Genomic DNA, 25,121 nt, shown 5'->3' on the forward strand with positions numbered 1-25,121 from the left:
GGGACAGCCAGAACTCAGGTGTGGTCCAAAAGAAAGCAGGCAGCAGCCTGGAGAAAAGGTGCTTTGGGGCCCCCCTTAAGGGTGTTTTGCAACAGGCCAGCCACACCCAAGGTGGCAAGGAGCCTGGGGGAGCTCCAAGCAGGAAGGTCCAGGAGCCTCTGCCCCTGTTCTGAACCGTGTAGACTATTCAAAAGCAGCAAGAAATGAAGAAAGTGACTGGACCCCAGAGCCAGGCAGCCCTGACAGGAACCATAGGACCCTGGCTAAGTCACTCCACCTCCCACCTCTGGTCCTTCATCTGGAGAATGGCAATGGTTCACCTACGCTCTGGAGGTGAGAATGGTGGGAGGTGAGGCGATCCCGGCCTGAGCCAGCTGCACAGGGAGAGTCCAGGATCTCAGGCAGAGGGGCCCCCAGGGGCAGCAAAGTAGCTGTGGCCAAGGCTTGAACAACCCCAAAGACCACAGCCCAGCCCACTCACTACAAGCTCTTTATTAACAAGTTGATAAAAAAAGGAAGAGAGAGAGAGATGTAAAAATACTTCTGGTGGTCCCAGGAAGGGGAGGCACTTGTCAGAACTCACCTGGCCAGGGAAGGCAACCCCCAGCCCGAGGCAGAACGGAGATCAGGGCCCTGTCCAGGAGCAGCCAGCCAGACGGGGCTACCGAAAGGGGGAAGGCTTGGGCCTCAGGCAGGGAATGTGCAAACGCCGAGGCCCAGCAGGGAGTGATGGGTTGAGGGCTTCCTGGAGGAAGCCCTGAGCACCGTATTCCCCTGTGGGGGGCAGACACGTGTGTCCACGTGAGAGCCGGTGCTCTGCCCACAGCTTATATACACAGAGCAGAAGGAGGGATCCCCCAGCAGGAATGTCCCAGAGCTTGAGGAAATATTCGAGAAATCTCTGGAAGCCTGAGGGCAAGGGGAGAGGCCGGAGGCTGCTGCTCAGGAGCCCAGGCCCTCCTGCCGGCGCTGGAGGACCTCGATAGCACTGCTGATGCCGTCCTCGGGCACCTGCGGGCAGGTGGACAGAGGAAGGTGTCACGGCTGCTCAACTTCCTGGCCTGACTGGGACCACCTCCTGGGCCCCCTCCTGGGCCTCAGTGTCCCTGCAGGAGCCCTGGCCCCAGACGGTGGTGCTCACCAAGGCATGGTCGAAGTTGAAGGTACTGATGTAGTAGGCAGAGATGTCAGCCGCAGCCAGGGGACCTGCAATCTGGGCCACGATCCCACACTCATCTGAGGGTGGAGGAGGGGGTCCATGTGGATCACCCTGATGCCCCCCTCCTGGCCCTTCCCAAGCCCCCGACACACAAGGTGCAGCCCTCACCAAAGCCCAGGGGCTGTCCGCCGATGCGCACCATCCTCCACAGCTCCCCCGAGGAGCTGGTCAGCAGCAGGTCACTGGGGAACCTGGGGAGGCAAGGGGTGGTGGGCAGGGTACCCTGTCTCTTCCTTGCCCCACTGTGAGCCCCCAGAGCAGATCAGCCTGATGACCTTGGAGTCTGATGTTCCACCTCCTTCCTCTTAGGGACTGGCTTAGGGTCTGTGGCCCACCTGGGGTCAGGGGTCACGTACTTTTTCTGTGTCTCAGCATCCATGACAATGGAGATGTAGCCCTCGATGAGGGAGAAAGCAAAGAAGGTGATGGAGCTGGATCCAGGACTGCCAGAGGCTGCCTCCTTAGGGCCACTGGGAAGGGATAGGAGGCTCAGGCACTCTTCCCTCTCCCTCTCTGCCCAGTGGGCCTCTAGACCCCTGGGAAGGGGCTGGCACAGGTGGCCCTGGGAAGATGCTCATGTCCCTGAGCCACTTTCCTCCCCATGCCATGGGTAGGGATGGGGGAGGAGGATGAACCTACTTGTGCCAAAGATGCAGGATCCCAGGACCACAGGGCCTGACCAGGGCACACTTCAGGAGTAGCTCTGCCCACCCCAAAGGGAAGGGCTCCAGCTGCAGCACCAGGACCTTGCCTGAACCTCAGTGAAGGGCCTGTGGGCACTGCAGGCTGCCAGGAACCCCAGACACGGAACAGGGTACAGCACTGCAGAGCCAAGGGACTGGTGGAAGGTGGTGGGACAAAGCGTAGGGAACAAGCTGTGAGATCAAAGAGACAAACAAGGCCCACCTGTGCGAGTAGAAGAGGACATCGATGAGGGTGGTGGCGATGGCTGGCAGTGTCTCAGGGTCCAGCGTGAGGACACAGAAGCGGTTCTGTGGGCTCTGGATGGGATGCACTGTGGGGCTGGGCCCTGCTCAGGGAGCAGGTGGTGGTGGGTGAAAGGGAGACTGTGGGCTGGAGTGCCCCCTGGTGGCCAGCCAGAAAGGGGGCCTGGGCTAGGTGTAGGGTCACTTGCTACATACCGGAATCTGCCTTAGTTTCCCTGCCGTGTCTCCCTATCTTGTGAGGGGGTCAGTGTCAGCTGGTCTCCCCAAGCCCACAGACCCACCCACAAAGGGAAGGGCCCCAGTGGGAAGAGGAGCCCCCACCAGGCCTGGGTGTCAGAGGTGACCCTCACCATGCTGGGCACGGGGAAAGCCGTTGCTGGAATCATCCCTGGCAACAGGAACAGGCTCCCCGCCCACCTCTCGGTAGATATCAAATTCCTGGGCCAGTGTGTGGATCACCACGGATAGGTCCTGCTCCCGCACCTGGGCCACAAAGATGACACAATACACGGGTCCCCAGGCACCCGTGTCCACCCTGCCTTGCCCCAGCACCTGCAGGAAACTCACCAGGATGAAGTCTGTCTGGTAGGTGGACAGCATCAGCACGGACACGTGGTGCTCAGCCAGCGGTGCAATTACTGAGCGGGCAATCTTGGTGACCCCAGCAGCCTGCACTGCTGTGCCGCTGTGGGATGACACATTCAGCACTAGCCACGTGGCCTCGGCCACTTGTAGGAACTCAGACGTGGGCAGCTCTGTGGGGCAGGGGGACACACCCAGTCAGGGCCTGTAGGGCTGGCCCCTGGCCTCAGTTTCCCTGTCTGCGCTTTGGAGGGCTCTACCAAGGTAAGGTCCACTCTGGAAAATAGAGCTGTCCTCCTCCCCCAAGTTCTGCTCCTGAGACCTGCATATATGCAAAGACTGAGAAGTGCTTTGGGTGTTGGCCTGTCAGGGATTGAAACTTCCCAGTTAAAATGGAAGCTTGGAGTTCCCGTCGTGGCACAGTGGTTAATGAATCTGATTAGGAACCATGAGGTTGCAGGTTCGATTCCTGGCCTTGCTCTGTGGGTTAAGAATCTGGCGTTGCTGTGAGCTGTGGCATAGTTTGCAGACGCGGCTCAGATCCTGAGTTGCTGTGGCTCTGGCGCAGGCTGGTGGCTACAGCTCTGATTAGACCCCTAGCCTGGGAACTTCCATATGCTGCGGGAGTGGCCCTAGAAAAGGTAAAAAATAAAATAATAAAATAAAATTGGAGCTCAAAATTCAGACAGACCTGGGTTTTAATCCCAGCTTCATCATTTACTTTCTGTTGACCTGTGGCAAATGATTTAACTTCTGAGAGCCTGTTTCTCCTACAGAAACTGAGTATGTATGCACTGAGTATCAGAGGCCTTACACCATGTGGTACCACCAGGGGGAGCCAGCAGTCCAAGTTGGCTGGGAGATGCCTTCCTCGTTAGCAGACCCAGACTTTTCCGCAGCATAAATAGGGAAACTAAGTAGCCCTGTAGGGGAGGGAGGGAGCCCCAGCTGGCTGGCCAGAGACTCCAGGCCTGTAAGGATGGGTCAAGCTGGCAGGAGAGAAGCCAGATATCAGCTCCAGGGATCAGGGAGGGACCAGGCTGGTGTCCAGTCCAGCACATGGGCCACAGCCAAGGTGGCTGCTAATCGCCCAAACACAGCTAGGAGGCCCCGTAGGATCCTGCCCTGGGCTGGCTGCCGGCTCCTGCATTCCTTCCCCAACCCTCAGACTCTCGGAGTTCCCAGACCAGTCAGGGAGGGAGTGACCCACACCAGGGAGTGAAGCCCAAGGGGAAATAATGGGGTGGGGGGCAAGAACAGCCACAGAAGCCTGATTCTTGCCCCAGAGCTGTAACTGAGGCCCTGCTGCTGGTCTGTGGCTGCTAAATGCCCTTTACACACTGCCCCATTTATAAAACCCTCATGGGGCCAAATAGATCAGAACCGTAACTATATCCATTTTACATAAAACGAAATAAACAACTCAGAGAGGGGAAGTGACTTGATCAAGGGCACACAGCCAGTGAGTAGTGGAAATGGACTGGAACCCAGATCATCTGCCTTCAGGGCCCCAACTCTTGGTACATTAGATCCTAGCATTCTCTTAGAATCCTGCAAAAAGGGGAGGACAACCTCCTTCCCCTACTCACCCTCCCCAGCCCAGTCCCCACCTTTGAAGCCCTCCTCGTCCACCATGAGCGTGTAATCCTCAGGGGTCTCCGTCAGGCTGAAGAATTTGCACCTGGGTGGGGGCAGGGAGCATCTTCAGCCTGGGTGGGCGGAGGGGGCGGGCAGACACCCCCCACCCCGGCTGGGCGTCTCCCTGCCCCCTCCAGACTCAATTTCCTCCCCAGAACAGTGGGGCGTGGGCCCCATCTCCAGAATTGCGAACCGTTTTCCTCCGCCCAGATCTCTGCAGAAGCCCCTGCCCAGCATTCCAAGAGGAAGGAGAGGCTCACCCAAGGCGGCAGTCCCGGGCGTCCGAGCCCCCTTAGACCAGCCCCTCTGACCCGATGAGAGGCAGCTGGAAAAAGTTCTCCGAAGTTGCCAGGAAGAAATGCCCCCATGTGAAACCACTAGGAGTTAAGCACTGACCATCCCAGGCTGTCTGCGCCTTAACAAGCTCTGTGAGGGGGCCTCACGAGCCGGATAGGCGGCGGTCCCAGGGAGGGTAGGCCCAGGCCGGATGGCGGCCGGTGGGGAGCGGGGGGCGGGGAGAGCGCTCTCCCTGTCTGCTCCCGCTGGCCCCGCGGAGGTCCTAATCTCCCGATCCCATCTCAGAGTGACAGTGCAGCCCACCCCCCTCTGTGCCCGGACCCGGACGCGCACCGGCTTCGGCGGGGCAGGAAGAGCAGCTTGATGAGTGGGTGAGTGTAGAGCCAGAGACCGGGCCGGGCGAGGCTCAGCACCCGCACCCGGTGCTCTAGGATGTGCAGCTCCATCGCGGTCCGCGCGGACCCGACCCCACGGCCAAACAGACCCAGGCCGTGCCGGGGGCGGGGCGGCGGGGGCGGTGCCGGGAGGTGCTTAAAGGAGCCGCTGCGCCGCAGAGTCCTAGCCGCCAGCCACGCCAGCTCCCTGACGGCCACGCCGCGCAGGACTGGGGGCCAATCCAGGGTGGCCACGCCTCCTTGTAACGCTAGAGACTCACTCCGCCCCTTATGGCCCCGCCCCTTCGGCATTGGCTCCGGAATCACCACCTAACCCCACCCCCGTCGCGTCCTCCAGGCCCCGCCCATGCCTCGCCCCCACTCCGGGCTCCGCCCTTTCCGCAGGACTCCCGCAGCTGCTCCGGAGAGCCCGGGGAGGCTTGGGGTCTTTTCTGCACTAAGGGCCTTCTGATTAAGTTCACCAAGGCTTGGGAGGGCCACAAGATGAACCGGGGCTCGGCTGTGACCAGAACACTGCTCCCAAATCCTTGAAACATGGGTGGGTAGGGGTCCACTGTGCAACCTAGGAGACGTTGTTGTTCTGTCCCAATAAAGGGTCCTGGCACCTTTCCCTCTCCTTCCTCTGATGGCTTAGCATGAGGCAGGGCCACCAGAACTGGCTGGGGTGGCAGTGAAAAAAGTTCCACAGCCCAGGATAGCACTGATACAAACCCCTCCAAGCTTTGTGAGCCCTGTGAGTGGGCTAACAAGATGAAACCCAACCTGAACTTGGTGGTCCCCACATCTGTTCCTCTCACCCACCTTTCAGAGTAGAAGGCTCCCCACCAGAATCAAAGATGGGGAGGGCCCCAGCTACCTCTGAGCAATACACTGTAGGGTAGGGAGCTGAAGGTAGTCTGGACTAACATTTGAGGCTTAAGACTTAAGTATTTGGGACAGGAATGCCCAAAGCTCAAACTTTGGGGGGCAGGGCCATGCATCCAGAGCCCAGTGTGTAGTCAGACTTAAAAGCCTACAGTCATTAGAACTTGGGCCTGAGCACATTTAAGCTTGTTTCATGTCCAAGGAGGCCCCCAGATCTGAAGCTTGTTAGTGCCACCTTGGGTTCATTTCAACATTAGGGCTGGGGTCTGCTCAGGCCTCTCAGGTTTGCAAAGACCCCAGTGCTGAGCAGACATCAGCACACCTAGGTTGGTTTCCCAGCAGGATGGGACATGTTCCAGGGGCCCTTGCCTGGCCTGCACATCCTCAGGCCTCAGATCCAAGGCTTTGAACCAAGCAGGTTAAAGCAGGCCTCAGGCCTGATTGGGTCCCAGCAGGCCTGAGCAGGCCTCCTACCTGCTGGGGCGGGCGGGCGTGGGGTGGGGGGTGGCGGCAATTGCACGCAGCTAGTAGTGGGGCAGCACCTTCCCTCCCTGGACTCACCAGTTTGGTGGGTTCTGCTGGAACACTGCAGCCACCACATCCTGGCCAGACCCCTAGAGGGCCAGGGGGTGGGAGGTGTCCTCAGGAGGCTGAGCCCCTCATCTGGTTGACGGCAGGTGTACATGGGGTAGGAAGCCACAGGGGTAAGGGGCAGGAGGTAGGAAGGGTGTGGTTTGCCCTGACAGATTCATGTGACCCTTGACCTCCTCAGGCCTCAGTATCCCCAGCTGTACCAGGACAAGATGTTCCAGGCTGAGGCCCTGAGATGCTTAAAAGCTCCCAGGGAGGCTCTAGTCCTGCCTCCCTGCTCCCCCATTGCCCAGCCCAGCTTGGTGGCCAGCCAAGAACAGTCACTATTGTTTGACTGGAAAAGCTGCTTCCTCAGCAGAAGGGGGGCCTCTCCCAGGGACACCCTGTCCTCACCCTTGCCAGTCATCAGCTATGACACTACTGCCAACTTGGGCCTTCAATGGCAAAGTCAGGAGAGGTAGTTGGGGGCTCTGGGTACAAATCTGGATCAGCTTCATTTTTCCCACTTAGCTCCTGTTTCCTTATCCATAAAAGGGGGACAATAATAAAACCTACCTGATCAGGCATGTGACACAACCAGCCCAGCCTGGCATATGCTACATGGCAGGTAGCCTTTCATCAAAGATACAGATTTGGCCCCACACCCCTTTGCTTTTGATGGAGGCCTGGGATGAGCATGTGAGGGCATTCATGATCCCTCACTCTTGGCACCAGCACCCAACCCAGAATGAATACTCATTACCTTACTGGGGTCCAAAATAGCATCCAGGCTAGACCTTAGAAGAGGAAGACCCTTAAAAGGACCTCCCTAAGGAACCCCTCCCCTTCGGTGATGGGCAGGGATCAAGGCCTGGGGAGCAGGCTCTGCTCTGCCCCAGCACTAGTGACCCTCATCCATGGCAGATGGTGAACATGGGTCAGAGGGGACAGGATAAGAGGATACAGGGGCCAGGAATAGGAGCGGGCCCTAGATTTGGCCTCCCCTCTGGCAAAGGTACTTCCCAGAAAGGCTCTAGTGCTGCACTAGGACCAGGATGGGGCCTCTGCAGGGTATGGAGAAGAATGCTGAGCACAGCGGGGGTCGGGGAACAGACCCCCCTCTCCAGTCCCTAGCTGCACACCAGCTCTCTACACAAGCCTGTTTATTTCTGTACAAAACCATGTTTCTATTTTACACAAAGAGCACCCCACCCTTTATCCCTCCCTCTCCCCTCACATCAGTGCCCTGGTCCCGGAGAACATGCCTCCAGGAGGAGGGGGCCAAACAAGGCCTCACCCACTTCTGCCTGCCCCAGCTGGGCCTGCCCAAGCTCCACTCTGGAGAAAATAAATAAGGAGGCTCAGGCAGAATCTGTGCTGGGCCAGCCAGACTCCCTGCCGACCCAGGCGACCGGGCCCTCAGAGGGTGGGCAGGCCCTGAAGTCAGTCCATGTACTGTATAGGTGTGTGGAGACCCCAGCCCCGGGGCCTGAGCTGCCATGGTTACAAGTAGGTGTCCTCACTCTCCTGGGATGTCAGGCTCTCCTGGGAGCGGTGGTGGGCTGTGTCCTGGGGAGCTGAGTCTTGAGGGGCTGGGTCCTGGTGGCCTGGGTCCTTCGAGGGCACATCCTGTGGGGGACATGCATCTCCAGCAGCGGCCACCACTTTGGCTTGACTTGTGGTTGTGGGCTTGTCTGGCTGCCCACTCGCCTTCGCCTGCTTCCGCTGTTCCTTCTGCTCCTTCTGGACCTGCTTGGATGGCTTGGACTTGCCTTTGGAGCCAGGGAGGGGGGCGTCCGGAGGCAGGCGGATGGATGGTGAAGGCTGCAAGGTGGGCCATGGGCCAGGCTCTGCCTCCAGGATGGCCTTGGCGCCGTGCAGCCTGGGCGACGAGTGGCACTGCAGTTCACCCCGGGTCTCCTGCCAGCGCCGCAGCTGGATGAGGTGCTCGCGCTCAATCTGGCGCTCTGTCACTGACAACTCTACCACCTGTAGGGGTGGTGACAGGCAGGTGGGCACCAGGAAGAAGAACCTTCCCCTTCTGCCCCCCAGCCTGGGCCCCTGCTCTCCCTCAGCTGTCCCAGCCCTGGTCACTAAAGTAGTGGTGGTCAAAAGTCCCTGAGTGCCAGGTGAGCCAGGAGTTTTATACTCACTGCCTCAGAGGAGAAAACTCCCCACAACTCTTGAGTCTACTTGCCTAACTATGTGTCACCCCATTTCAGCCCCAGATACAAATCCACAATGGAAAGAAAAAAAAGGGAAAATAAAGCAAAACCATGGTTATGGAGCCAGGGAGGAAGGGGGGTGATGAGCTGCATCTACTCATATTCCTGAAGACCTAGGCCTCTCTGTGCCTGTTCTTCTCATGCAGACAGAAGGATGAGATCTGTGCACAATCCTGGGCTGCTGAGCACCAGGCCTTGGGGGCAGAGGGCTACCAGGCCCTCAAAAGACCCTCATGTCTTCCCCTCCCTCCCAGTGGTGGGGGGAAGATGTGGACTGTACCTCCTGGACCAGGAAGGCCTCCTCCATGATCTTGGGGCTGAGGCTCCTCAGCCGCTCAATGGTCTCGTACTGGCCCTGGCAGGCTTTGAGCTTCTCGGGGGAGCCCAGCGCATGCTTCAGCAGCACCAACCCCACCCGGAAGATGATCTTGACTCCTGCATGGAGAGCCAGCAGTGAGTGCGAGGGGCCCTTTAGGGAGTTTCTCTAGAAATAGAGGCCCTCATGGGCTGGACTAGGGACAGAGGTACCTTCGCAGAAGAACATGTCCCAGACACGCAGCACGGAGCTCCAGGGTAAGGTGCGGGCGAAGGCACACATGAACCACTCTGTCATGTAGAGCAAGGGGTCAATCTTCTGCTGGCTGAGGTGCTTGTGGGCCACAGGAGACACCTTCTGGAGCAGCGAGAAGAGGATCTCCCCATCCAGCTGGATGGCCTCCTGGGGAGACATGAAGCCACCGGACTGTGGGACCACAGCAGCCAAGGTGGGAAGGATGTCCCAGCTCCCAACTCCAGGCAGGCATTCATCCCTTCCTCAGGAAGCAAACACTATAGGGTGCCAACCTCATGCTGGGTGCTGGGATACAAAGGTGAGCAATCCAGACACAGCTGGTCCCCCTCATGGAGCATGTAGAGCAAAGGGGCAGAGAGACAGAAATCACAGAAGCAAAGAGACGAGGGGAGGGGCCTAAGTGCCCAGAACATGGCAGGAACAGGAACACTGGGTAAGCGTGTGCCAGAGGTCCCACCTGTCAAGGTCAAGGAAGGCTCCAGAGGGCTGAAAGTGGAGGGAAAAGAAGAGGTACCAGGGGAAGGAAGGGGGGAAAGGTTTAAGCCTATGTCAAGGCTGAGCAGGGAGGAACTTGATGCACTGGAGGAGCCGCGATCCTGCTCAATCGCCACACGGCTGGAGGTAGAGATGGAGGGAGTGTGGAACCAAGAAGTTGTAGCCCAGGAGTCCTGACCCTGGCAGGCCTTGGGACTTCAGCCTGAAAGCAACAAAAGGCTAGGAAGGATTTAAGTGGGGACAGGAGTGGCTTAGAGAGTAAGGCCAAGAGAGGCCCCAAAGGGCATCCAGGCTGGGGCGGGTCTCAGGCCAGCGCCCAGGCCCAGCAAGCACTCACCAGTTTCTCACTGTAGTAGCCAGGCAGGTACTTCTCACAGATCTGCACCAGGCACCAGAAGGCTTGCTGTGGAGCAAGAGAGATGTGAGGCCTTGCTGCTGGGTGTTCCCTGCCCGCCTGCCCACCCCCTGCCTGGTGGTACCTCAGCAGGCATGTGCATGAGCAGGACAGCCGCAATGGGCGCCTGGGCCTGGCAGTAGCCCTCCTCGGGCCGGTAGAGTGTGTAGGCCTTCAGCACACGGAACAGGTCCTGCTGGCTGTGAAGAGGTCAGGGACGGGATGACAGGTGTGACTCTGCCACCCGCTACCTTCATATTTGTCCTACCAGACCTGTCTCAGAAGCTGCACTTCCCTGGAGAGGGGATGGGAGCTGACTGTGGTCACCAAGGGGCCAGTCTCCCACGTAACACATCAACTCGCACCTCCCCTTTTTGACAGGTGAGGTCAGAGGCTCAAAAAAAAAAAAAAAAGTAGGAGGCAGGGCCAGGGGAGAATGCCAGATACAGGATAAGAGTGTGTCTGGGCTAGAAGTGTGGGTCGCTCACTCAGCAGCTGTGGCCCCTCAGCAAGGCCAGCTTTGTTGCAGGTGTCTGTCTTGGTCCTGTGGCTGGCCTGCCATATTTCTCCTCTCCTACATACCCCGTGCCCACCTAACTCTCTGTCCCTTTTCTTCCCACCAAAACCTGTTTCCAGAAGAAGGCCAGGCCAGTCCTAGCACTCTGGGGAATGAATGATGAAGCTGCCCCCAGACATAAGAGGAGAAACTAAGAGGACCCATCAGACTCAAACAAAGAGTAAAAACTAACAGTGCAGTTTGGGCCCCCAACTTCTGGGCCCCCCAGATACACCCAAACTCATTTTACCTCCTCTGTCCCTCTGAGGGAAAGGGCCAAGAGCCACCTCCAGCCCACAAGGCCCAGCCTGCTCACCCGTGGCCCCCCCGGGACACAAACATCTCGTGGAAAGGGAACTGCCGGTGCAGGTCACGCTCAATCACATCCAGCCACTTGGGGTCCCCGGGGGACATGTCCAGCTCCTGGAAGCAAGGTCAAGAGCATCTCTTAGGAGTTAGGGATGGCTGGGAGGATACAACTCTCCCAGGTATTGGAGGAGCCCCCACCACCAGGGACAATGTTCATGAGATCCCGTCATGGGCTGGGCCTTCCTGAGGACAGGTCAGGAAGCCTGGGCAGGGGCAGAGAGCCAAGTGGAGCAGGCTCCTGGAAACTCTGAGGTGTGATCCAGGCTCCAGGAGTGTCCATCATAGCTGTGGGCTGGAAATAACATCTAGGCACTTCATTCAGGACTCAAACACCTTACATTACACCCTTAAGATGGACTGCAATCCAAGCAATGGCTACCACCCGTTAGCACCACTCTGAGCGCCGCTCTCAAAAGCACCGTAGGCCTCACAGACTGTTCTCAAGCCCCCAAAGACACTGTCTACAGATGAGGAAACTGAGGGTCAAGGCAAAGTCACTTGCCCAATACCCTGTGATTACAAAAATGGTGTGGCTGGGCCTGGAAGCCAGGTTGACTGAGAGCCGTCAATCCCTACTCCTCTGCTACCCATCTCCCTGTACAAGTGGTGCCACCTTCAGGAAAGGATATGTGCAATCTGCTGTACAGAGTGCAGTCACAACATTTGTCAGGCCATTAGCCTCAGAGCCATCTCTGAGTGCTGGAGTTCAACAAAGTTTTACTCTGAATTTCGGTAAGCATTTTAGTATGAGTACCGTTTATAAAAAGAAAGCTACTACCCAAAGAAAAATCATTTCTTGGTCACTTGAAATGTTCTATATCTTGACTTGCTCATTGGTTATATGTACATATATTATTTGTCCAAACTCACTGAACTGATTGCTTAAGATCTGTGCATTTTACTTTATGTAAATTCATACCTCAACTTTAACAAAAGAAAGAAAAATATCAACGAAAAGAAATTGAGAGGGCTGAGCAGGGAAGTAGACAAAGTACATGTTGCTTGCTGTGCTGGGCAGTGTCAGGAGAGGCCCCAGGAGGAAGGCTGGGTTCTCAACAAACACATCAGTGGGGGCAGACCCTGGCCCTACCTGGCAGATGACTTCATAAAGCCCCTTTTCTCTTTGTACCCCCTCAATGGGGGTGTCCCAGTATTGAAATAAGGACCCTAGGTTGCCAGGTAACTTGACATGAGAGATTAAGTACTGAGATGAAAAGCTGATGGAGGGTTGGAGGCTGGAGGGTAGAGGGATGGTCTGGGCCCTTAAGCGGCACAGAGCTAAAGAGGTGGGTGTGCAAGCTGTAGGGCCCCACACACCCTCAAGATGGGGGCCTGTGTGTCCTAGGCACCCTGCAGGTCAGGCCCAGGGCTGGATACTGTTTGAATGCAATGCAAGTTTGCTTTTGTCAGAAAAGAAAGGAGGGTCCCACAAGTTCTCCACGGAAGGTTTCAGTGAGATAAGGACCTGAGAACCCAGAAAGTCGTTTCCTAGGACAGGCTCAGCTGGTATTTCAGCAGCCCAAGACACTGGGCCACACAACAGCAGGTGAGAAAGGAAAAGGTGTAGCTGAAGGGCCTGCAGGGAGGAAGGATGCTAGGAATCAAAGGCAGGCATGGGCCGCTGGAAATGATGCAGCTACCCGGCCTCCCAGAGAGCCCAAAGGTGCTGGCGCCATCCTGAAGTGAAGACTGAAGAAAACCAGTTAAGAAAAGGACTGGAAGGTCCTGCCTAGCCCAAGAAAGGCAGAAGAGGGAGCAAGTACGGAGAAGGAGCCACACAGGATGGCTGAACATAGAGGTGCTGCTACCAGCCCCGTCACTGTACCCTTGCCTCTGAGCTCTTATACCCTTGCCTTGCCCCCATCCACTTCCTCCACCTCATCCCGAGGCAGCATCCTTCCAGGTGTGCTTACAGACCACCGTTCTGGCCCCCAGCACTGCTTCAGGGTCCCACCACTCAGCTTCAGAGCATCTTGAAGGCCTTTTTTTTTTTTTCTCCACTTTTTTAGGGTCGCACCTGTAACATATGGAGGTTCCCAGGCCAGGGGTCCAATCGGAGCTGTAGCCACTGGCCTATGCCACAGCCACAGCAACACAGGATCGGAGCCGCATCGGCAACCTATACCACAGCTCGTGGCAACGCCGGATCCTTAACTCATTGAGCAAGGCTAGGAATCAAACTCTCATCCTCATGGATCCTAGTTGGGATCATCGGCTGCTGAGCCATGAAGGGAACTCCCCTTGAAGGCCTTTCTTGGCAAATCTACCTCCTCCCAAAAGCAACCTTCAAGATGCCACAGAGGCGGCCAATTCCCCTCTGGATGCACCACTCCCCAGACACATAAAGCACACAGAGCTCCATGCTCTGCTGCTCATTCAGGATGCGCTCACATCTGCTAACTGTGGAACCAGAGGGCTGATTGCACCACCCAAGCTCTTGGTTCTCACACCTGTGCTCCAGCAGCTGAAGATAAGCCCTGGGCTTGGGGTGAGGCTCCCACCCCCAACCTTCACGTTCTGCCCAGAGTGCAGCCACCTGCAATGGAAGACATGTAGCCACTTGAAGAAAGACTCTGGAGTCAAGAGGCCACCTGAGTAGGGCATGACTTGGTGCTCTGTGGGACAGTCCAACTGCCCTGATTCAAGGCTGCCTCCAGCCAGATACTCCACCCACACCCCAGGCCCCCAGGGCCAAGTGTTGCCAGCAAACAGCTCTCACCCCTTCCAGGTCAGCAGCAGAAACTCCAGGCTGCCCTCCCTACTCTTCTCAAGGAACAGGTTTGGCAAGACAGGAGTGGTCACTGAAGCATGAAGTATGTCAACAAAGAGCTGGTGGCTGGCAGCTCTGTCTCACTGCCTGTCACCAGTCCCAGGAGCCTGGGAGATACCCTGATGCCTGAGGCCAAGTCTGGCAGGTGAGCTGGGGCAACCCCAGGGAAGCCAACTGACTCCCTAGTTCCCTAGAGAAGAAGGCTGGAGGAGCTGCCCAGACCGTGGGCCCCAAGGAGCCTCATGAATGGAGGGGTGTTCTTCACTCTGACAACTACAAGGGGGTGGGTGCAGAGGATGAGGGTGGGGAGGGGAAGGCGTGGCTGCAGAGGGTACCCTCTCTAGTCCCTGACTGGCTTCTAAACTCTAAAGATATGGAGTTCCCATTGTGGCTCAGTGATAACAAACCCGATGAATATCCATGAGGACACGGGTTCAATCCCTGGCCCTGCTCAGTGGGTTAAGGATCCGGTGTTGCTGTGAGCTGTGGTGAAAGTCACAGACACAGCTTGGATCTGGCATTGCTATGGGTGTAGGGGGATCTGGGTGTAGGGGGATCTGGGTGTAGGGGAGCAGCTGCAGCTCTGATTCCACCTCTAGCCTGGGAACTTTCGTATGCTGTAGATGCAAACCTAAAAATAAATAAATAAATAAAAATAAACTCTAAGGATACTGGTTTGGCTCTGCCACCACTAGTGCTGACAGCCCATAAGCAACACAGGTGACCCATGTCTGGCTGGCTTGGATGAGGCAGGAGAGAGTACAGGATAGGAGGCCAAGAGGTATTAAGGTCCTGCAGCCCTGCTGGGCATGCCCCAAAAGGCCTAGATCACGGGGACCAAGGCAGTCAGGGAAGTGGCCTGAGTGTACCCTCCCAACAACCAAGAGTTTCAAGGTGGCCCACTGAGTCCAAGTGAGCAAACGTGGGAGGCTGTCATGAGAAAGAGCTGGAATAGGGGGTTGCAAATCTGTCCATCCCCTGAGGTCTGCTCAGGGCTGGAGCCTCAGGTGAGCAGAGCCCCCAGGAGTGACAGATTGACCAGGCCTGGCAGTTGGGTACTTGAGGGGTGATCCCATCAATCACTCATACTGCTGAGGTCTAGGCAGGCAGACAGAAGATCACTGCCAGGTGAAAGAAGTCAAGAGACAAGGAAGGGAGGGCAAGGTGAAGGAGGGGCAACTCACGTCGAACTTTCCAGGGTTCTGCTGCAGCTTCACCTTGCCTCCTGACAGGTATTGCCAAGCACGGCCCCGCAGAGAAGGTGGAATGCCTTTCTGGCACCGCAGACGGATCTGAAAGCCAAAAGGAAGGTTTAGCCTATGCATCCACCCAGGCAGCTCCCCAGATGCCGCGTGCTAGCCCAGCCCTTTCTGCTGGTGCTTGTTGGGGCTTCAGGAGTACATCAGCAAGAGCAGAAGAGGGGAGGAAAGAGGATTCATCCCTGTTCCTACAATGAAAATTCTATGATGGATGGGGGTGGGGGGAGGACTGAATTAGATATGCTGCCACCAGGTGATGGCAGAGTCCCCACGTTCTCTGGTCCAGTGATAGGACAGGTATTCCTGATATCTACCACAGGAGTATGAATCCCCATCACCATTTTCTGAATCAAAATGGAACCAGACAAGTGAGAGGAGCCCCCATGGGATGTCAACAGAGAGGGATCTGCACAATGTGGAACACAGCTCAGCCACAGGGAGAGGAGCTCACAGGATGACCCAGAACATTGTCATGGGAGTGTTTGTTTAAGCATCTGTGTGATAGGACACAGCCAGCCTAGAGGGGAAAGACCTCAGCAGAACTCAGAAGGAAGATGGGAGCTGATAAAAATGGCTTCCCCTTTATTTGGTCAAGAATCGCCTCTCTTCTTTCCCTGACCCTGAGCTCCCCCAATTATCAGCCTGGGGCAAAGGCAGCTGGCCAGGGTGCAAGTCCCTTATCCTAGCCCTTGCTAAAATGGCATAGGCCTTAGCCACCATTCATAGGCTGGGAGGGGTGAGGGAGGAAGTGCTTGGGGTAGCTTATGACCCAGAGCTAGTGCTTGATTCATGTTTTCTGTCTTTTACAGAAAAAAGTCTTCCACTGCCAAAATCTGTTTGATAAACCATTATATATTTATTTGTTTTTTTAAATTTACTTATTTACTTACTTTTTACTTTTTTTTTTTTTTTTTTTGCTTTTTAGGGCTGTGCCTGCAGCATATGGAAGTTCCCAGGCTAGGGGTCAAATCGAAGCTACAGCTGCCGGCCTACACCACAGCCGAGGCAACACAGGATCCGAGCCACGTATGCAACCTACACCACAGCTCACGGCAACGCTGGATCCTTAACCCACTGAGCAAGGCCAGGGATCAAACCTGCATCCTCATGGATCCTAGTCAGGTTCGTTAATCACTGAGCCAATATATATTTTACAAATGGGGAAACAGGCATAGAGTGGGAAAATATTATGGTAAGACCATCAGGGACCCTGATATCTACTAGCTACACCACAGGATCCTGCCCTGTATACTTCCCATTTCAGTGGCCAGATGGGGAGGCTAGCTCCCTCTGGGCTTGGGGGCAGAATGAGGCTCTAAGGCAGCTGCCCTGATTGACCTCCTTGACCTCAAAAACAAGGGTCAGGAGGGTGAAGGGCAAAGGCAGAGGCACCACTCCTATAGAATGTGGGTAGGAGGATTGGCCAGTGATACTCCCATCACACACTGCACTAAGCAGCCTGGCCTGGGGTGGAGGTGGGAGCTCAAGGCAGTGGGAAAAGAGCACCTGGATAAATTTGAATACAGCACTGACCTTAGCCAATCACTTCTTATCAACAGTAAGAGCAAAATAATAACAACTAGGATTCTATTAGAAGGGAGGAACACGCCTAGCATGAAGCCTGACACAATCTGTGTTCAATAAACGACGGCTTCCTCTCCACACCTCCAAATCCTGGGAATATACCAGACACAGAAGGGCCTTAGGCTCACACTTAACTTCCCCTCACCTGGAAAGCCCCTCAAACAGTCTCACTGGAAGCTCTCAGAGGAGGGAGCACAAAAGGCTCAGGCTTCCTGAGGACCAGTGCAAACAAGAGAAAACTTTCCAAGGGTCAGAGAGAGTCAAGAACCAGGAAGGAGATAGGCAGACAGGCTAAGGGCAGTGAGGGAAGAGCACAGTGGTGGTCATAAGAGCCAAGGTTGAGCTTCTGGAACTGCGTGCAATGGGGGGAGGGGAAGGGAGCAGAAGGGAACTGCCCCGGACTCTAGGAACAGTTTCCTGCTGCTATGGGACAAGGGTCTCCCAAAGGAAGTCACTTGGTCCGGGCAGGCTTTGGCAAAGGGATGCAGAGTGGCCCAGAACCACTGGTCCTTTAGGCTCTACCAGGGCCAAGCTCAGTGTGAGCTAGTCCCCACATAATCATAGCACCATCGTATGTGGCCTGCCCCAGGGGAGCCTGGGAATATCTTCAATCCACGAAGTTCTCAAAGAGGCCTCTCCTTCACCTAGGCCCAGGGCTATGGAGTCGGGATGGAGCTAGGAGTATACCCAGCTTTTCCCACTCTGGCTTCTGGAATCTTCCTCAGCACAGACAAGCTGGAGACTATAATCTCTTCCTTGAGGAAGAGGCAAAGGTGGGGATCAGCAAGGATAAAGCTAGAGAAAGTGCTCAAAAACAGAAAGCAGAAGGGATTAGTTATCTGAGGCAAGGCCCGGGGAAAGATCTCTGAAGACAATGGAGCGAAGCCACACCCAGCCCACTGAACTCCAGGAGGGCAGGGCCAAAGTTTGAGCAGAGCCCCACAGGGGAAAACAGCATTCCAGCAGGAGCCTGCCTCCCTGCAGGGTCTGGGCCCCTGTCCTGTGGACTCAGGATAAGTGCCATGGGTCTGGATCCACTTCCTGATGCAGGTATTGTCCTCCATGTGCCAGTACTTCCTGACCATGGGAAAGCCCAAGCCTGTGCAGCAAGGCAGTGAGAGCTCCTGGGGCCAGTGTGGCAGGAGAGGAGCAGAGGCTAGGGCCTCCGGGCAGGGTGGGGTGCAGCCTCTTGGTCTCTAACCACAGTACCAGGAAAGCAAAGGGGAAGAGGAAGTGGTGCCAGCTGCTCTGCTGAGAGAAGCTCCCCAATGCTCCCCTTTGGAATCCCCATCTGCAGGGATGCTGGGGCAAGAAGCCCACAGCCACCTCCCTGACAGCCACCAGCCACCACAACAGACAGTAGAGAGGGAATTAGAGCTCAGGGTAAAAGCCCAAGGACAAGGAAGCAGGAAAACAGACCCCAGTCAGGCAGGAAACAGTTTAGGAACAACTGCGTTAAAACAATATTTTTTCAAGTGAAAGTTTTTTCTAGGAGTTCCCATTGTGGCTCAGTGGTAACGAACCCATTTAGTAACCATGAGGATGCAGGTTCGATCCCTGACCTTGCTCAGTGGGTTAAAAGATCTAGTGCTGCTGTGCGCTACGGTGTAGGTCACAGATGTGGCTCATATTCTGCGCTGCTGTGGCTGTGGTGTAGGCTGCTGGCTGTAGCTCCAATTCGATCTCTAGCCTGGAACTTCCATATGCTGCAAATGCGGCCCTTAATACAAAAAAAAAAAAAAAAGTCTTTTCTAACAAGCAAAATATGAATGCCCCAAAGCCCACACAGAACAGCAACAAAGAGCCTAGGCCTGGTTACACCCACAAGCCCAGGGCTTTACAGAGGGCCTCACAACAGGGTTAAGTTCTCACTTGACCTGGGAAATTGAGACTGAGAGGGTGCAGTGACTCACCCAAAGTCACTCAGAACTCTGGGCTTGAAGAGAGGAAGGCAATGGGGACCTGGGACCAAGTCTTTATGTGGCCTTCGGTCCTGAGCTTTCTACTAGGTCCTGCAGCCAGCTGCACCAGCCAGGACCAGAACAGCATGTCAGCTGATGACAGCAGGCCAGCAGGTTTATTGCATGCTGCGTATTTGGGCAGAGAGACCCCAGCTGTGGGACTGTGGACAGGCCTCCACCAGGTCAGGGAGTAAGGAGACCGTGCCGAGGTGGTTAAGAGGATCAACATGCAGACTGTGATGGGCAAGGATGTTCCTTCAGGGTGACAGAGCTAGTTCCTAAAGGTAGCCTGCCAGAAAAAGACCACTGGGTATTTTCATTTTCATAAGACCATTGAACTGTGAAGTTACTTTTCTTTTTGCTTTGGCCAGCAGGCAAGAGGGAACTCATCAAATTAATCTAGAGAGTGAAGAAGACTCCCTATTGTGGTAGGGAAGAGTGCAAGCACAGAAGCTGGACTGCTGGGTTCAAACCTGATCTTGCAGTAATCTGAGGATAGTACCACCACAGACCTCACTGGGGTGCTGTAAGGATTATCTGAGTCAAGTGCCCAGCATACTGCAAATGTTCAACACACATTAGCTATTATCTGTAGTCTAAAGTCCTTCCTGATAGGTGGTAAGCAGCAGCAAGGACTTCACCCAGGAGAGCTGGGGGAAAGCTGCCTGAAAAGCTTTTGGCTTTTGGCTCTCAAAAGGCTTTGAAGTTTGACTCCAGGACAAAGTTCTACTTGAGTCTGAAGTCATCTGGGAGGACCAAATGAAGCCTGGGCCCTCCCTCCAGCCAGCTTCTGTTCCCATTCCTGAGCTGGCCAATGGGGACACCTAGGGCAGGTGGCAGCTGGAGAAGTTCCTGCTCCCCAAAGCTGAGGCAGCTCCTCCCTCTTCACTTCTTCCCCAGCTGTGACTTCCAGCCAAAGACACCTCACCTTTTTGTGCTTCTTGGCCATCCATTTGTCCCAGTTGTTGAGCATGTCCAGCCACTTGGACTCCCTCTGCCTCAGCACCTCCAGAGGAACTTCCTCCAGCCTGTGGAGCAGAGGGCAGAGACTATCAGAGGTGCCAAGAGAAGAAAAGACCCTGGCTGAGGCCTTAGCCCCCAGCCTGCTGGGTCTCCATTCCTCCCCCTGCCCTCCGTCCCTGCCCTTCCCTTCCTGGCTGCTAACCTGTAAGTGCCCTACCACAGATGTGAGGGAACACAAGCCCCTCCCTGAAAGGCACAGGCCAGAGAGACACAAGGTTCAAGTGCTCACTCCCACAATGTGTCAAGGGGCTCAGGGGTCACCATGCCTCTCTAGGGCAGAGACCTGAGGGCCTGCATCTGTGCATCAAAGCAAAGCATTCCCATCCTGGGTCTGTCTTGATAAATAAGCCTCTGCAGAGGGCCTGCGTGCAAGGTACAGAGCTGGACGAGAAAACTAGTCAAACAAGGACAGAAAGAACATGCTCACCTCTTCACTCTAACAAAACTACTTACTCATAGTTTCCCCAATTACACCCTGGCCCCTTCCCACCTCTCAACCTTTGCTCATGCCAGTCCCTTTGCTGGAACACTCTCCAAGTTGTCTCCACCTATCAAAATCCTGAACACACTTCAAAACCCCATCAAATATCACTTGTATCTGTCCATCTATTGAGTAGCTAGCACAGCTATGCTGGCCTTTTTCTAGGGCCAGGGCATCTAGACAGATTGAGGGAGCACTTCTGAGACTAGAACCAAATCCCAGACCTCACGGCACTGACATTCTACTGGGCTCTGAATGCCCACTAGAGCCGTTGGAGGAAACATGTTGGCATGAAGACCGCTCCGGTCAGCACCAAAGCCTCTGAGGCAGGCTGGGGCAAAATCCCTGGCTTAAAGCGTCCTTCAAGTGAGTGAGCTTCCTCCAAGGAGTGAGTCCCTGGAAATTCATGAATTCATAGAACTAAGGGATAAAGAGAAGAAGGAGACTAGCATTTGGAGGCTGTGTGTTCTACATGTGCTTCCTTTTTAGCCTACAGGGCAGTATTGGTAAGAAAACAACAGCAAAATGTACATGTGCACTGACTTCTCTACATACATACACTCTCTTCTTAAAATTATTTTTAAAGTGTATCTTTTAAATTTCCTTTTTGTGCCCCTTTTTTTTCCAATTAAAAAAAGTATTGACATTACTGAGATGTAAGATACCCAGAGGGGGTATACTGTTGACAGTCATACAGTGGAAAATCAGTGGAAAAACCCAGACTCAAATCCAAATCAGATCCTAGCCAAGTGCCTGCACTCAGTCCTGCCCGACCTCCCAGAAAGGAGCCCAGGGTCAGGCACTCATGAGGCTGGGAGGAGGCTCTCTCAGGAACAGGACTTGGTGGGGCTAGGGTTTGGCCCAGGCCTGGATTCTCTGATTCTCTTTCTACCGGAAGGAAATGCACTGCTGTAACTTTTACTGGTTGGAAGAGCAGAGGGAGGGGCCCTGGCCACGCCGAGGCCTCCAGACACAAAAGGGCAGGCCCTCTACTTCAGTGTGCTTTATCTGAAGAACTGCACAGGCCTGAGAGCAGCCTTGGAGCTGCAGCCCAGGAGAGACAAACTCAGCCCCCCTCTGCACACTCACACAGGCCACCACCCTCTTGAACTGCAGACCCTCTCGCCACCTAGAGGCAGGAGCAGAGCACAAGGACACTCTACTTCCCATCCCTCCCCCTGGAAGAAAAGCAGAGGCCACACCTTTAGACCAGGTAATTCTCAAAGGACTGTATACTTGTCTCCTGGAAGTACCCAGGTGCCCAGGGAGTGGAATCCAAAAGCCCTCAGGCATCACAGGCCAGGTCACCTTCCATCACCTATAAAGCATTCACTCATACACATCAGGGGATGAGTCTACTAGTTAACTAAACGAAAGGGGGTACCCACACTTTGTCTACAGGAAGCTCTGACAGTTGTAGACGTGGATAATATCTGATCCAATCCCCCACTGAGCAGATGAGAAAATTGGAGGCTCATAGAGGGCAAGGCTTTCACCTGAGATTACCAGTTTCCAGAGAATTCTCATCTCATTAAATACATGCCCATTTGACTCCTCAACCCTCCAGACTGGCTTTGTTGAAAATATATGACAGCAGGGCTCAGAGACACCCATTTGCCCAACTACAAATACACAGGGGAACATGTTCAAGTTCAGTGTTCTTTTAAATGATGCCAGATAACAGCTTTGGCAGTTTCAAAGCCCCAACATCAAACCTCAAACCGGAATTTCAAATAGGTACAAAACAAACGACCATATTTCCTGGATTCTAAGACACTACTGATTTTAAACTACACCATTGATTTGGCAAGAGCTTCTCAGAAACAAACAAAAAACCCTCCACTACTTTAAATGTACATGTCAAATGAAAGATCCATTTTTTATTTTTAAAACCTTAAATTGGAAAATTTTTGAGGAAATATGCTCATTTGAGCAGCTTCTCCCCCAACAGCAGAGAAGTTTAACCCACATGCAGAGGGTGGGAAGGAAGATACCACCAACACTCAGCACTTCCCATGTTCTCTCACTACAGGTGAACTTCTCTTTACATGCAGAATGTGCTCCTGAAAAGCTACAGGCTATCCAGTTTATGAAAAATCAGAAGGTACACATATCCTTCAGTCTGGTCAGTCAGGAACTAAGAAGGCATCTGATCAGACTTCTGTGGATATAAAGGAATTCCATCTACAAGAGACCCTTGCCTTCTCTGAGGCTGTTTCCCTATATGATTGGATGGCCTGCACTGTGAATTGACCCTCAAAATATACCCAGAAAGGGAGTTCCTGTCATTGTGCAGTGTAAACGAATCCGACTAGGAACCATGACATTGCAGGAACCATGACATTGCCTCGCTCAGTGGGTTAAAGATCTAGTGAGCTGTGGTATAGGTTGCAGATGCGGCTCAGATCTGGCGTTGCTGTGGCTGTGGCATAGGCCGGCAGCTGTAGCTCCATTTCGACCCCCAGCCTGGGAACTTCCATATGCAGAGGGTGTGGCCCTAAAAAGGGGAAAAAAAAAAAAAAAAAAGATACCCAGAAAGGAGCTGTGCGGTGGAGGTAGGATAAGGGCATCCCTAAAAATGGCATGATAGTATAAAAGCCCTGAGGTAGCTTCCTCCTAACAGTGGGGGAGAGCATGAGCCCTTTCCAGTGACAGAGAAACTGACCAAACAGCCAGCTTAAGGGACCAAATGGCCCATGGGGGGATGTTAGAGATCTGAGTTTCACTTACCCTTTCAGAAAACCCCTCTTTCCTTAAGGTGGCCTGAAGGAGTCTCTGTAACCAAAAGAAGCTAATGAGAACAGTTTCTAGTTGCCCAGCCTCTGCTGAGACCCTTCTAGGGATGGGGCCTCATTATTTCCAGATGAAGCCACCCTACTGTTGAAGTTTCTACTGTGAAGAACTTTCTTCCCCCCAGTTTTCCTGGAACCTTCAATCTATACTCTCAACACTCCCTTCTAGGCTATCTGATTCTCAGCCAGATCAGTCTCATATAGGTACATACACACTTATTCCTTGTCCCCCTCCCGTCCCTACCAAGAACGCCCCTTCTCCCCTCTTCCATCACAGCAACACTTTCAGGGCCCAAAATAACAATAAAAAACAAAACACCATCAATAACAGCAGCAACAGTAGTTACCATTTGTACATCATTTACTACTTACCAATATCTTCCTAAAGGCTTATATACATTATTCTCGTGTACATTTCATAACAACCCTTTCATAATCGTTCTCCGTATTCCAGAAGTAGAATCTAAGACTTAGCAAAGTTAAGTGCCTTGCTCAAAGCCATGCAGCTGGACTCAAACCCAGGCCTGCCTTACACAACCCATACTTTTTTGTTTGTTTGTTTTGCCTTTTCTAGGGCTGCTCCTGCGGCATATGGAGGTTCCCAAGTTAGGGGTCTAATCGGAGCTGTAGCTGCTGGCCTACACCAGAGCCACAGCAATGCCAGATCCTTAACCCACTGAGCAAGGCCAGGGATCGAACCCGCAACCTCATGGTTCCTAGTCGGATTCGTTAACCACTGAGCCACGACAGGAACTCCACAGCCCACGCTTTTGTGTACTACACTCCTCTGCCCCACAGGTCAAGCCCTCAGCCTCTATAACCCCCATGCCTACCCAGATCTCATGAGTTGTCCTTCAACCTGGAGACCTTCATCTTGACTTAGAACATCATTTCTCAAAGTTTTTAAACTGAGATCCACTATAAGAAACACATTTTATATTGAGACCAGACAGATATAGACATACACACACTCATACACATATAACCGAAATACATTTTATGAAACAATTTATTTTTCCATGTATTAATGCAGTGGATATTTTCAATCCAAATACTACTATATCATTCTTTTCTATTTCTATTTCTTCTTTTTTTTTTTTTTTTTTTTTTTTTTTTGCTTTTCAGGGCCATACCTGAGGCATATGGAAGTTCCCAGGTTAGGGGTCAAATCGGAGCTGCAGCTGCCAGCCTATGCCACAGCCACAGCAACATGGGACCTGAGCCACATCTGTGACATACAGCTCACAGCAACACTGGATCCTTAACCCACTGAGTGAGGCCAGGGATCAAACCCGCATCCTCACAGATACTAGTTGGGTTCATTACTACTGAGCCACAATGAGAACTCCTCTATTTCTTTTTTTTTTTTTTTTTTTTTTGTCTTTTTGCTATTTCTTGGGCCGCTCCTGCGGCATATGGAGGTTCCCAGGCTAGGGGTTGAATCGGAGCTGCAGCCACCAGCCTACGCCAGAGCCACAGCAACGTTGCATCCGAGCCACGTCTGCCACCTACACCACAGCTCACGGCAACGCCGGATCGTTAACCTACTCAGCAAGAGCAGGGACCGAACCTGCAACCTCATGGTTCCTAGTCGGATTCGTTAACCACTGCGCCACGATGGGAACTCCTTTTTTTTTTTTTTTTTTTTAATGCTAGTAATAGGAGTTTCCGTCGTGGCGCAGTGGTTAACGAATCTGACTAGGAACCATGAAGTTGCGGGTTCAAACCCTGGCCTCGCTCAGTGGGTTAAGGATCCGGCGTTGCTGTGAGCTGTGGTATAGGTCACAGACGTGGCTCAGATCCCACGTTGCTGTGGCTCTGGTGTAGGCCGGTGGCCGCAGCTCCGATTCGACCTCTAGCCTGGGAACCTCCATATGCCGCAGGTGTGGTCCTAGGAAAGGCAAAAAGACAAAAATAAATAAATAAATAAAATGCTAGTAATAATCCCCTAAAATTGATTTCACACTAAATCACTAATGAATCAAGACATGGTCTGAAATGAGCACTTTATTACAACTTGCTCATATTGCTCAGCACTGTCCCTCCCTAACTGGACTGGGTCTTGAACTTCTGTAACTCTCACTATGTACCTCACAGGCGTTCAACAGATGCCTGCCTGGTTTTCTCAT

General features: G+C 53.9%; 2 protein-coding genes across 11 annotated transcripts in view; both read right to left on the bottom strand.

Moving 5' to 3' along the window:
* Positions 1–476: 476 nt before the first annotated feature.
* Positions 477–5,176, bottom strand: CASTOR1 (cytosolic arginine sensor for mTORC1 subunit 1). 8 transcript variants are annotated; one of them, XM_021072301.2, is made up of 9 exons: positions 5,017–5,176; positions 4,359–4,429; positions 2,734–2,921; positions 2,517–2,649; positions 2,126–2,249; positions 1,576–1,689; positions 1,328–1,410; positions 1,142–1,213; positions 477–1,011 (listed from the first exon to the last, which is right to left on the bottom strand). In XM_021072301.2, the coding sequence occupies exons 1-8, from the start codon at positions 5,127–5,129 to the stop codon at positions 1,188–1,190; spliced, it is 852 nt and encodes a 283-aa protein (XP_020927960.1). In that variant the 5' UTR covers positions 5,130–5,176; the 3' UTR covers positions 477–1,011; positions 1,142–1,187. The 8 variants fall into 8 exon arrangements, with proteins under 8 accessions (XP_020927960.1, XP_001929205.1, XP_013838499.1 ...); XM_001929170.5 differs by having other exon boundaries at positions 1,142–1,236; XM_013983045.3 differs by having other exon boundaries at positions 1,142–1,236; positions 4,647–5,176.
* A 2,482-nt stretch (positions 5,177–7,658) lies between these two features.
* The window catches only part of TBC1D10A (TBC1 domain family member 10A), a 32,561-nt gene continuing 15,098 nt past the window's right edge, over positions 7,659–25,121 (bottom strand). The window contains exons 3-11 of one of the 3 annotated variants that reach the window (XM_084993685.1): positions 22,931–22,975; positions 19,625–19,724; positions 15,077–15,184; positions 11,070–11,176; positions 10,283–10,397; positions 10,141–10,206; positions 9,266–9,455; positions 9,018–9,172; positions 7,659–8,501 (exon numbers count right to left, since the gene is read on the bottom strand). In XM_084993685.1, the coding sequence (XP_084849811.1) occupies positions 8,016–8,501; positions 9,018–9,172; positions 9,266–9,455; positions 10,141–10,206; positions 10,283–10,397; positions 11,070–11,176; positions 15,077–15,184; positions 19,625–19,669 (1,272 nt within the window). In that variant the 5' untranslated portion in view covers positions 19,670–19,724; positions 22,931–22,975 and the 3' untranslated portion in view covers positions 7,659–8,015. The remainder of the gene's footprint in view (positions 8,502–9,017; positions 9,173–9,265; positions 9,456–10,140; positions 10,207–10,282; positions 10,398–11,069; positions 11,177–15,076; positions 15,185–19,624; positions 19,725–22,930; positions 22,976–25,121) is intronic. The other 2 variants (XM_021072299.2, XM_084993684.1) reach the window with 2 other exon arrangements.

Source organism: Sus scrofa, chromosome 14 (genome assembly GCF_054392235.1).
Source record: "Sus scrofa isolate SSC_HxYL_T2T_F1_AM1 chromosome 14, Sscrofa_HxYL_maternal_Yorkshire_Landrace_v2.0, whole genome shotgun sequence".
Taxonomy (NCBI): domain Eukaryota; kingdom Metazoa; phylum Chordata; class Mammalia; order Artiodactyla; family Suidae; genus Sus; species Sus scrofa.